General features: G+C 38.5%; 1 protein-coding gene across 1 annotated transcript in view; it reads left to right on the top strand.

Annotated features, from left to right (window-relative positions):
• The window catches only part of rnf13 (ring finger protein 13), a 187,006-nt gene that overhangs the window by 107,289 nt on the left and 65,947 nt on the right, over window positions 1-13,770 (top strand). The window contains exons 5-6 of the mRNA XM_048604167.1: window positions 210-300; window positions 5,647-5,752. Of these exons, the coding sequence (XP_048460124.1) occupies window positions 210-300; window positions 5,647-5,752 (197 nt within the window). The remainder of the gene's footprint in view (window positions 1-209; window positions 301-5,646; window positions 5,753-13,770) is intronic.

Raw genomic sequence — 13,770 nt, forward strand, 5'->3', positions numbered from 1 at the left:
TGAAGAAGTGTCCCGACCCGAAACGTCAACTTTCCTGCTCCTCTGATGCTGCCTGGCCAGCTGTGTTCCTCCAGCTCCACACTGTTATTTCTGACTTCAGCATTGGCAGTTCTCGCTATTTCTGAAGAAATTAATCTAATATATTTGTGCATAATTAAATTCTATTTCTTATACTGATTTTTTTTTCTCACTGTCGTTCTGTTTTGCAGTTGAGATTTTTAAACAAATCACCATTCCATCTGTGTTTATTGGGGAAGCATCAGCTAAATATCTTCTGGAAGAATTTAGCTATTTAAGAGGGTAAGTAGTATTTATTTTTCTTAGTCCTTTGGCCGTAATTTTGCCTGAAACTTTTAAACTGAGCCTTGAAAGTAAAGTAAATTTTTGAAAACAAAATCTTATTCTGATTAGTTAATTTCATACCTTTTGGAAAGTTATGAAATGTCTGGTTCTGTTAGTGTTTCTCTACTGTCATCAGTATACTCTTATTTCTTCTTTGAACATTGCCAACCTATATGGTGATCCTGCCCTCTGCATCCTTACCATATAGCAATAAAGAAGCATTGTTTTACCTCCTGTGTTAATGTTCTTTCACAGGATCTCAAAAGTACAATCAGTATGTAGACATTTAACCTCCAACTTGACATTACCTAATTACAGCCTCCTTTTCCACCAGCTTTTTCAACTTTGTCCAGCATTATGGTTCAGATTTATTAAACTTCAATTATGGAGGTGAATAGGTATGGAAATGTGACTTGTATCTTTTATTTAGCATCCTGAGTTATATTTATAATTTATAATTTATAATTCTCCCATCCTTTGTTGCAGACGTAGGCAATCCAGCTTCTTGAGCATGCTCTCCCATTTAAAATGATCATGACTGATCTCATTTCTGCCTTAACTCCACTTTCCTGCCCACTCCTCATAAGCCTTTTAGCCCACTACCAATTTAAAAACCTGTATATCTCCTCCTTTAAATTTATTCAGTATCCTGGCCTCCACTGCACTCTGGGTTAGCAAATTCCATAGATTCACAACCCTTTGAGGAAGTGATTCCTGTTTTAAATCTGCCATCTCTTAGCCTAACAGCTTGACCTGTCATGCTAGACTGCCCACAGGGGACAGCCATCTTCTCTGTCTACTTTGCCAACCCTCTTTAGCATTTTGTGTTTAGCAATTAAATCTCCTCCCATTCTTCTAAGCTCTAGTGAGTCTCTGCTTAAACTGCTGCATCTCTTGTAAAACAAACATGAGAAGTGAGTGTCATTAAGATCTGGAATGCTCAATTTTGTGGGAGGTGGGATCATATTCCACATGAATTTCAATTTGACATGTACTCTGAGAACTGACTTAAGGGTTTGTGGTCGAGATGTTTGCGAAGTGAGGCCTAAATCCAAGAGCTCTTTCAAAACCCTAGCACAGACAAGACAGCCTGAAAGCCTAGTTCTGTGATTGCTAATGAATGTGGATGGTTTCCATGTTTCAACCCCTATGTAAGCATTATATTAGCTATATCGTCTCTTCAAATTATTTGGAAATAATTGAAGAAAACACTAAATATATAGCAGTATATATTTTTAAATTTGTTACATGTAACTATATTGTTGCATCTGGTCAGAAATTGTGGCCCTTTCAGCAGTTGTTAAATGAGGCTGCCAACCCTGAAAAGATAATCAAGGTGAAGTGTTACACAGCTGAAGAATTGGTGGATATGAATTTTTTAGATTTAGATTGGGAACTGGACATTTACAGAAGGTTAATTAGCTGCACATCCTCTAGTGAGTCTGAATAAAATGAGTACTATTGGCTACAATAAGAATAGCAGCCAGAGACTGGCTGTTTGGTTCATTTATTTTCAAGTGTCTAAATTTGTTTTTAGTCTTTTGAAGGACTTCAAAACTTGTACAACATATTTACCAAATCAGCATTTATGATCACATGAAATGACCTAGAAGCAGCCAATACAGGAAGCAGGAAATTTTCTTGCAACCATATGCTAAGTCTGAAAGGCAGTTACGTATCTCCAAAACCTATTTCTAACAAAAACATCTTTTAAAAAAAATTAACATGGTGCCTAGTTTTTGTGGGATGTAGGGAATGGCAGAAGAGCAAAGAGGGTAGAGGTGAAGATGTATAATATCCCTGCAGCTATATTATTACACGTCAAAGTAAAGGACACTTTCATAATAGGTGAGTGACTATCAAGAACACCCAAACTCTTTCTCAAGGAACTTTAATATTAATCATAAATGTAAATTATTTCTGTCACATGGGTAAATGGAAAGGGGATGGCACCTTTTGCTCACTGAGTTGAGTACCAGTTCTGCCATGAAATAAAACCTAGTCATAAGGAATGACGTTGATTAGAAATTACAGCCAGTACCCTCACCTTGATAAAGATCATGTATTCACCCCATTCATTGTCCCACACACCCAGAAAATGTTGCATCTTATAAAATCCTTAAATGTAGATTTGGCTACAGATTCAGAAAGGGCAGTTACAGTACAAAATTTGGTGATTTGAACCCAAATGCATGTTACACATTTTTTTATTTTGAATTTTTAATTGAGTTCCCTCTTTGTTTGAGGAGGATTCTATTGCCATGAGATTTCTTTAATATTTGTTCAGGACATATGGGAGTCACTGGAGGGGCCAGCATTTACTGCAGATACCAAATTGTCCTTAAGGTGCTGATGAGCTGCTGCCTTGATCCTTGGCAGTCTTGATGAGTTGCTGCAGTGCTTCTTGTAGATGGTACACACTGCTGTTACTGTGTGTGTAAGAGCTAAAGATGTTGAATGGGGTACCAATCAAGTGGGCTGCTTTGTCCTGCATGGTATTGAGCTGCTTGGGCATTGTTGGAACTGCACTTATCCAGGCAACGTGAAAGTATCCCACCGCGCGCACATTTGTGCCTTGAAGATGATGGACAAACTTTGAAGGAGGTGAGTTAGCCACTGCACATAGCTAATTTAAGATGATTTTATAGTTGCAGTATTTGTATGCCTAGTCCACTTCAATCTCTGGCTGATGCTAAGATCATGGCCACCTCAACTTTGAGAATATTGAAGGTAGGAATTTGGTGATGGTAATGCTATTGACTGCCAAGGGGAGATGGTTAGTTTCTTCTTTAGGATAGTATTGCCCAGCACCTATGAGGCATGTATTTTTTGGGCCAGTTATCAGCACACGCCTGGATGTTGTCCAAGTCTTCAGATGCAGTGTAAGTAGTGCTAAACATTCCGCAGTTATCAGCAAAAAAATGCATGCCAGACCTTATGATGAAAGCAAAGTCATTGAAGCAGCTGAATATGGTTGGATGTTGAGGGATTCCTGCAATGGAGATTTCCGCTCCCCGCGCCCCCCCAAAAAAAAAATCCTTGTGGGTCCTTGATGTTGCAGGCTGATTGACTGTGGCGAGGCATCATTGGCAGCAAGGTTAGATTTTGTTTGCCAGATCTAACCTTTCAATTTCCAGCTGGGGCTGCTGTATGGAAATAGGGAGATAGGATACTGTCAAATTAACCCTGCAATCACCACCGCCTTTCCGAGTTTAAATGATACAGAAACCATGTCTTTAACCCCTATCAGTGTTCTGGCTGAAACGAGAATCATACAGCACAGGGGGTGCCCAAAATGGGCCATCAGTTCTATACTGTTTCCAAGAGCAATCTGTGAATCTTACAAAATGCTGCTCTCAAAGTGGATATTACTCGAAGTGTTTGTTAAATTCTTTCACCACCACCCTATCTAGAAATAGATTCCAAATTCTAACGACTTGTCGCATAAAAACATTTTTCCTGATATAGCCTTCATTTTATTGGCCAGCTATCTTAAATCTGTATGTGCCCTCAGATTATTACCCCTTTAGTTTGGGTAAAGTAATGATGTTACTTAACACCAATCAAAGGTTATATAGTTTAGCAGATGGATCCAAATTGTCACTTCTGTTAATTTTTATTTATTTCAGTATTAGTGTATTGACATTACATTTGTATAGCATGGCAAGCTCATATGAATGCTTCTGAAATAAGTAGTGACTGCAGAAATCCATAAATTCATTGGCTACTGCGAAAGTTGAAAGGAAGGGAAAACAAATAACTGATGATCTGATCAAGAGTTGAACTGCATCAAGCAGTTTTTCTTTTGCCTTTGTCAAAGGAACAGAACTTGAATTTATCTGGGCTTGGAAAGCTGCAGTGGTGTTGGAGAGGATTTTTTTAAGACATCTTGCATGCTTTGATTTTCCTATGAGCCATGAAATAATAACACATTGAAATATGCATTTACTAAACCGTTTCCTGCTTGATTTCTTCTGTTTTAACAAGAAAACAGAGAGACAGTACATCAATTGCCATTGAAAGCTGACTGCTTTTGCATCAAAAATGATTGTAGAAGCTTTTTTCTAATCCTAATGCAGATAATTTTAAAGTAAGAACTAAACTGAGAGCCAACATCAACAGAGCTGAATTTGGCAAAGTTCTGGTAATATTAATGAAAGATGTTTGGATATTCTAGCCTTGCCCAAAATAGCTCGCCTTCAAAAGTCTTCTCATTGAATAAATGCAGTTGACGATTTCAATTAAATATGAGCAAATGTTGGAACAACTAAAAGGTTAATGGTACCACATATTTTGCAGTGCCATAGCACAAGAGAACAGAGCAGAGGTTGATTCATAGCTGGCCGCATAGCCATGCATGCCCCTCAACCATTCCATTTTAACCTGGATGATTTAAAAATAAACAGCAGTGTGGCAATAACTTACATTGATTTTGCTGGCAAAATTTATTTATTTGTTAATGAAACAAAATGCTCCTCATCAATCATCAGCCCAAATTTCACAATTTCAATGCACTGCAGGTTGAATAGAATTCATCAGAAGTGGTGAATTCTAAAGTTGTTGGCTAAGCAATTGGCATTGCCTGTTAAAATGATATGTTGGCCAACACCACTAAAATACGCTGAAGCCAGTTGATTTTCACTGACCTAAGTTTGCTGTTCTTTCTTACATGCTGGAAACACCTGTTGGAATATCACAGGTATTTATTTAATATGCATTCTTCAGTTTCTATTTGGCTATTTCCCCGGCCATTGGCTTCCTCTGTATACTAGGTTTTAGTTTTTTTTATGGTACCTTTTTCTAAATTAGAAAAGTAAAACTTGAATTCTGATCTTAAATCTGTTGAGTCAAAACTTTAATATATTTTGACCATTTCATGAAGCTATCTTTCAAAGCAACTACCAAAAACAATTTTGAAAACCTTATCACAATTTGCACGCCAGTTTTGGGTGCCTGCCTGTCACAGTTACATCACAGTCTAACTCTAGTGTAGTCACCGTGACATCAGACATGGTACTGATACATGTTCACTATCTTGTTTCATCAGGACAAATGGTCACAATGGTTTCAGTTCATAAATATCAGTTTATACAATATGCTCTTCCTTTTTTGTGCAGCTGTGATGTGTCAACCTCTGCTGCCTACATCACTGCTAATGTAACAATGTAACCAACAAACCAGTATGATGATCATTGTTGTTATGTGTATTCTAGCAGCATTTCTCGAATTATGCTTTGATGGCCATCATCAGTTACGGTATCGTAACTATCTGCAAACATTCTTTGTTATTGTGTTTCTCCACAGTGGCCATATAGTGATACTACCCGATTTTAGCCTTCCATTGGAGTATTATCTAATTCCATTCCTCATCATTGTGGGAATCTGTTTAATCCTGATTGCTGTTTTTATGGTATGTACTAATTTATACTTAAATGTATAGTTAATGCATTATGACAATGTTGGTGTGCCTGAGCTGTTTTGAATATGAACCATAATGAATAACTTAGCTGTACCAGATTGGGATCACTGTCCGTTGACAACCTAACCTATCCCAAGGGGAAAGTTAATTCTATTGAATCTATATTGGTGGCAAAGCTATCAACATAGCACATGTCCAGCTAGACTTGAAGGGCTGAATGGCCTACTTTGCTTTTACATCTTAGGGTCAGTTCTGAGCAGGTTTCAAGCTCCGTATTGGTACATGTATTTGCAATTTTAATGAAAAAATACTTTGTGTAAAGATACTTATTGGGAAGTTGAATATTCAAACGCCAATTTTACTTGTGTAGCTAATGATAACATTAAATGTGCTGTCCTTTGCACTTTATTCTTCCATGCAATATTTAGTACCTGTGTTAGACCTCGAAGGAGAAATTAGTTTCCAACTTTCCATTTAAATATACCACCAGTATACTGTATAATGTTTTAACTTTGCAAGTGAGCTATTCATGGGGGCTATTTGAATGGGAGTTAAAGAATAATATTTGGTACGAAGTTTTGTGCTGTGGCTTGTTCCGTTTAGGAACTGAGTTAAGTATGTGAAAGATGGTTACCTGGATTTTGCAGTCAGCAGCAAAATGACAGCATTCACTGCTGAGTTTGAAGGAAGCTGACCAGAAAGATCTAGAGATTCTGCATGGATTTCATCTTTCCTGATGTCATATTCATCCCAATGTCAATTTGAGGTGATCTCTGATGTCCAGAGAGAAAAAAATCGAGCAGTTTTGACAACCAGTTCAATTAAAGAATTTTCCCCAGACAGCAAGCCAAAATATAAAAATCAATGTTTATTTTGCCACTTTGCAGACAGTGAAATAAAGATTGAACCTACTTGTGGGATTAAGGTAATAGATGAACTACGAAAAACCTTAAATTTAAAACTGGATGAAGAAGTTTGAGATTTTACAAATTACATTGGTCAGAGATGATTTAATGTAATGAACTTGGTGCCCCACCGAAAAAACTCAGTTTCACTTCAATCAGCAATGCCTAACTACTTAAGGATTTTATGTAACTTGGGCATCGGAATGGAGATTTATATTTGATTTATGATTGTTTTAAATTTTCAGGGACTTCAATAGTGCAAAAGTGTCATACAGTGCAGAAAGAACATTCAGCGTATTGTGGCTATGCTTTTTGATAGATTCATCCCGTTCGCCCCATCCTACCTAAAATAATACTGCTGATATGTTAAATCTCCACCAAATGGCTCACACCTTGGTTCTACTTGTAGCTATTTGTAATAAATCCTTTCAGACATATTGTGACACTCCTCCATGGCAGGTGGGGCTTGAACCCAGATTTTAGTGACGGCAACATTTGTGTTTCTGCGTGTCTTTGCACTTGTGAAACTGACAGCAATTATTTACAATTGTAATGACAGTGGGCACAATTTCGATGTAGTTTCAGTTGCGCAATCCCAGCCATTAAGATTAAGGTTCTTAACAGAAAGTTGATCTTTCAACTCCATTTGTTCTAAGTTGGTAATCTTGGTTCCAGGAGGGAAGAAAATAAGACATTGCATTTATATGGGGCCTTTTATAATTTAGGGATATTCCAAAGTTTTTACAGTCAATAAGTGATCTGACAGCATATTTGCATACAGCAAGTTTCCTCCCATAACCAGCAATAATACTCACATCTGTAATTGGTAGCATTTATTGAGCGAGAACTCTAATTTTTTAAAATTTGATAATTTCAAGCATGAAAGATATTCTAGTCCACACTAGAAGACACAAGTATCATCCAAAAATACTTATTATGACTCTTGCTGCTTTCCGCAAGAAGATCTAATATTGGTGTAACTAAGATTCCATTCTAATCTGAAAATGCACATAACTGTGATAAACAGATTGATCTTTGATCTTTTTGTTATGATTTGAACTACTTGATTAGGTTAAACCCCTACCATCGTTCCCACCTACCATTTATTCAGTAAAGATATACACTTCTGACCTGTAAATGATTTGTAGGTAATTCAGATCTGGATATGATTACCAGATAATAAATTAATTGCAGTAGTCAGATTAGTTAGTAATCTATATACGATATCTGTGCATCTCTGGATAAATCATAATTACTTTCAAGAATCTAGTATTCCATAAATGATTGACCAAACGTTAACATGACTCGTATACAAAGGAAGATTCCTGTGCCCTAACAATATTCAATAATCTTAGCTAATTGAAAAAAATTAAAACTGTACTAAGTGTTCATTGGAGCATATAATTTCCATACCATAATTTGAGGTTCTTAGATCTAGTTCGCCACTTAATGGGTTGGTTGTTGCAACCAAACCTGAGACTTGGAAACTCGCTCCTTTTAAGTTCAATGTTTTTAAAGAAGGAAAATAATTCATTGAGTTTTTGAAACTGATATTTAGCAAATGATTCTCTATTTAAGCCTTTAATTAATATTTCAAATGTTAATTGGCTTTCGGGCAAACCTCATTCACCTCAGTCAAAAACAAATAGGTTAAACTAAATTTTAGAACAATATCTTAATGGATGTTCACTTTTTTGATTTGCTTAAATTTAAGTATTTGGAAATAAAGTTTAATGTTCTGCATGAATAAATAGCTATGTCAAAAAACCTTTTCGAAAAGTTTTATTAACCGATCAGATTCTTCTTTAAAAGTGCTATTAGTTAGCACTTTTTTTTTTTTAAAAACAGAAAACTGAAAGAACTGCGGATGCTGGAATATAAAAGACAACAACAGAAATTGCAGGTCTGACAGCATTTATGAACAGATAGCAGACTTAATGATTCTGAAGGAGAGTCTCTGGACCCGAAACATTCGCATTGTGTTCCTGTGAGTGTGAAGGGCAAGACTGGTAGGTGTAAGGAATGCTGGATGACTGGAGAAATTGAGGCTCTGCTCAAGAAAAAGAAGGGGGCATGTATCAGTATAGACAGCTGGGATCGAGTGTATCCCTAGAGTATAAGGGCAGTAGGGGTATACTGAAGAGAGACATCGGGAGGGCAAAAAAGGACACAAAATAGGTTTGGCAAACAAGATTAAGGAGAATCCAAAGAGATTTTACAAATACATCAAGGGCAAAAGAGTAACTAGAGAGAGAATAGGACCTCTTAAAGCCTTAGAATGCATAAAATTAGATAAATCCCAGGACCTGATCGGGTGTTTCCCAGAACTTTATTGGAAGCTGGAGAAGAGATTGCTGAGCTCATTGCTGAGATAGTTGTATCATTGACAACCATAGAAAGGCTGTAAGAAAAAGCCACTGGACTCTCGACTGGTGAACTTTATGTCAGGGGGCTAAGTAAGTTGTTGGAGGGGTTTCTGAAGGACAGGATTTACATGCATTTGGAAAGGCAAGGACTGATTAGAGATAATCAGCATGGCTTTTGTGAGAAATCGTGTCACTAACTTGATTGAGTTTTTTGAAGAGACCACAAAGCAAATTGAAGGCAGAATAGTCAACATTGTCTAAATGTACTTCAGCAAATCATTCAAAGTTCCACATGGTAGACTGGTTAGTAAGGTCAGATCATGAATGATCTGGGGGAGCTAGCAAATTGGACACATAATTGGCTTGAAAGTAGGAGACAGAGGGTGGTGGTGGAGGATTGTTTTTCGGACTGGGGGCCTATGTCCAGTGGTGAGCCACAAGAATTGGTGCTGGGTCCACTGCTTTTCTTCATTTATATAAATGATTTGGATGTGAATACAGGAAGTATGGTTAGTAAATTTACAGGTGACACCAAAATAGGTGGTGTAGTGGACATTGAAGAAGGTTGTCTCTGGGTACAATGGGACTTTGATCAGATAGACCAATAGGCTGAAGAATGGCTAAAGGAGTTTGATTTAAATAAATGAGATGTTGCATTTCGGTAAGGCAAACCAGGGCAGGACTGATACAGTTAATGAAAGGGCCCTGGAACGTGTTGCCGAACAAAGAGACCTAAGGTTGTAGGTGCCTTGTCCTTTTGAAAGTGGAGTTGCAGGTTAACAGGGTAGTAAAAAAGGCTTTTGGCATGCTTGCTTTTATTGGTCATAACGTTGAGTATTGTAGAATCTCCGCAGTGTGGAAGCAGGCTGTTCGACCCATCAAGTCCACACCGACCCTCCGAAGAGTATCCCATTCAGACAAACCACCCTACTGTATCCATGTAACCCTGCATTTCCCATGGCTAATCCACCTAGCCTGACACTAAAGGCAATTTAGCATGGCCAGTCGACCTAAACCCCACAACTTTGGGCTGTGGGAGGAAACCAGAGGAAATCCATGCGGACATGGGGAGAATGTGCAAACTCCACACAGACAGTATAGGAGTTGGGATGTCACGTTGAGGCTGTACAAGGCCTTGGTGATGCCACATTTGGAATACTGCATACAATCTGGTCACCCTTTTATTGGAGACATGATGTTAAACTTAAAGCGCAGAAAAGATTTACAAGGACGTTGCCGGGATTGGAGGGTTTGAGGTATTGGAAGAGGCTGAATAGACTGGAGTTTTTTTCCCCCTGGAGGTCAGAGGCTGAGGGGTGACCTTGTACGGTTTGTAAAGTCATGAAGGGCATGGATAGGGTGAATAGCCGAGGTCTTGTTCTTAAAGGTGGGGGTAGCAGGGGGAGTCAAACTAGAGGACATAGGTTTAAGGCAAGGGGGAGCTTTCATGCAGAGGGTGGTGCATGTATGGAACAAGCTACCAGAGGAAATTGTGGAGGTGGGTACAATTGTAACATTTAAAAGGCATCTGGGTGGGTATATGAATAGGAAGGGCTTAGAGGGATATGGGCCAAATGCTGGCAAATGGGACCAGGTCAGATTAACAACATTCTGGGCTCAATAGTGAGTTCAACACCTTCAGATTAAACCCACCCACTCCCATTCCTTCCCTTTCTCTTGGCTTGTTATATTCCGTCACCATGCACGCTCTCCCCTCCCCCACTCCAGTGGGACTGTCTGTTCCTTCCAGTCTGGCAGGTAAAGACACCATTGTTCTGCCATTCGCTCATTCCAATCACTTAATCTGCATTATCAGCATCCTTTTTCCCCCAACCCTCCCACCACTATTGGAAAAATGCTGTCCCCTCCACACTTCACATCAGCTCAAATGAAGAGTCATCTAGACTCAAATTGTTAGCTTGCTATCTCTTCATGGATACTGCTTGACCAGCTGTGCTTTCCCAGTGTTTTTGGTTTCAGTACAGATTCCACCATCTGCTGTAATTTGTTCCTCCTAGGTCAGATTGGGATGATTTGGACAGAAAGGTCATTTTTGTGCTGTATGACTGACTCTGCAACTCTGATTTCTCTCCTCAGATGCTGCCAGACCTGCTGAGTTTTTCCAGCAATGTTTACTTGGCTTTTTTTTTTAAAGAAGGCTGCTGGCCAGAGTGGTTACAAAAATAATAAGTCGAGGAAATTGCGTATTCAATTAAATTCATTTCCCCAAAGGCGATCTCCCCAGTATCTAGCCCAAAGAATGGCAAACTGACCTATGTGCTATTTAGACAGGAAAATTCCCCCATTTCCCCCCCTACTCATTTTGTGGCTAGGTGCTTTGTACACGATGTCATCAGATTTTCCCCATGAAGCTGACTCAAAATATTTAGATTATAGCACTTTACTTGTCTTACACCATACTCCAGTGTTTACTTTCTCGGCAACACTCAATGCTTACTTCCTCAGCAGCAATGCAGTATGAAATCTGATTCAAAAAAATCTGAAATATTTGCAAGTTTTATATTCAATGCTGCACTTTGGTACAACTACTTCAGGAAGACTAACGTGAATATCCAGACATTGTTTATGTAAAATTATGGTAATATAGTACAGCTGAAATATATGTAAGATAAGCTGTATAGTTGCATTTTTTGGCTTGGTGAGAGTGCTGTCTAGAAGAATTGTGCGAAAAAAGTACTGAATGTTTTCATGGAGCTAATATAGCAGGTATTTATGTATGAGCCAAAGAAAACCATATGACATTGTTAATTATGCATGATGTTCATGCATTTGTTAAAGGGAAATTTTGTTCACTGAAGTTGCTGCTTGAGTCTAAGTACTTCAAATCTTTACTTACTTATGACATTTTCACTTCTTCCTATTCTCTTCAGTTATTGCTCATTAGAGGCAAGCAGGAAGCAGACATTTTGTGTACAATTTCTTCCTCTTGCAATGTGAAGCAACTCTGCTGCAGTAAATATTGTAATTAAGTCTTGCTTAAAGTCACTGGCCTGGAACTTCTGCTTGATCACTGTCCAATCTTCTTTTCCACGGCCAGGAGAATCACTGCAAGAAACAACAGCAGAAAACACCAACCATTGACCTGCTTAATGATGTCAAGGTTGGGAAAGGAGATTTTGTAAAAATGTCTGTGCCTATATGTCTCTAACCTATTTTAGCATAAAATGTGGCAATTGAGTTGTTACAATATTCAGATTTATTTGACCTGGTAGTTCTAACCTCTCCATTTCTGGTTTCTTTAAAAATGTGTAAAATTAAAAAGGACCTCCATTTATATAGCCTTTCATGTCATTTGGATGTTCCAAAGTATGTTATAGCCAGTTAAATACTTTTGAAGGGTGGTAATAGATATAAATGTAGGAAATAAGGCAGGCAACTTACAAAAAGCATGCACCCACGAACAGCTATGAGCTAATGACCAGATTTTTTTTTTTTAGTTTTGTTGGTTGAGGGATCATTATTGGCTGGATCTTCCCTTCTAATGAGGGGTATATGTCAGAGAGCTCCACTGATCATCTTCAGAATAATGCATTGCAATACTTTTTATCTCCACCTAAGCAGGTAGGTAGGCCCTTGGTTTAATTTTTCATTGGTCGAACAGTGTAGCACACCTTACATAATTGCATGGGATTGTCAGTCTAGATTTTTACAATGGAGTCTCTGGCTGAGTCTCAAACCTGAGACCTTGAATTCAGGAGGTGAAAGTGCTACCACTTGAGATAAAAGGCCCACTCTGAAGATTTGTGTTATCAGATGGTGTGGTGGAGTGGGGAAAAGAACATGAGGATGATCACAGTACGTAACTTTTAAAAAGGCTTTTTTGCTCTGATTTGAACTTGCCTTCCCATCTCGTCAATCAAGTGTACTGTATCCAATATCGGTTTTGTATGTCTATTGCTTAATGCTCATTGACTTCTTTTTCCTTGCACACTTTTATCTTTGCCCATTTTCTCTCTGAATCTTTTTCAAAGCTCTGTCCAATACATGCCTGTTGCCCTTCCCATTCTCTGCTCTTGTTTTTTTCCCCCCACTGATGTTGAGGCACAGCATCTTCAACTGTCCAGTCTAATTAGTCTTGGTCTAAAGCCACCTTGCCTTGCTGCTTCACTTCCTGGCTATGAGGCAGCAGTGCTAACCACTGAGCCACTGTGCTGCCCCTAACACCTACTGGTTGTCCTGGTATTTATTCCCTAAACTTTTGATCAACATATCATTAAAAATCTGCTTTCATTGTTGTATGTGGGAATTTGCTTCCCACAATTTGACTGCAGTAGCTTTATATAATGAGTGCATCACTTTGCTGTGAAGTGTTAGGAGGTAGTCTTAAGATTGTGAAAGGTACCAATTAAATCCAAGTAAATGGTCTAATGCTGCTATTTCAAAGAAGAACAAGGGAATTATCACCAGTGTTTTAGTCAATGTACATCTCTCAATCAACATCAGGAAAACACATTACACATTATTGTCAGATAACAAGGTGGAGAGCTGGATGATCACAGGCGAAGCAGCATCAGAGGAGCAGGAAAGCTGACATTTCGGGTCTAGACCCTTCTTCAGAAATGGAATCATTATTGTCACATTGGCTCTGAAATGCTTTGGGAAGTTCTGGGGTCATGAAGGTGGTGCATGAATGTGATAACAAGGTGTAGAGTTGGATGAACACAGCAGGCCAAGCAGCATCAGAGGAGCAGGAAGGCTGACGTTTCGGGCCTAGACC

The sequence above is a fragment of the Rhincodon typus genome, chromosome 13 (assembly GCF_021869965.1).
Source record: "Rhincodon typus isolate 14 chromosome 13, sRhiTyp1.1, whole genome shotgun sequence".
NCBI classification, from domain to species: Eukaryota; Metazoa; Chordata; class Chondrichthyes; order Orectolobiformes; family Rhincodontidae; genus Rhincodon; species Rhincodon typus.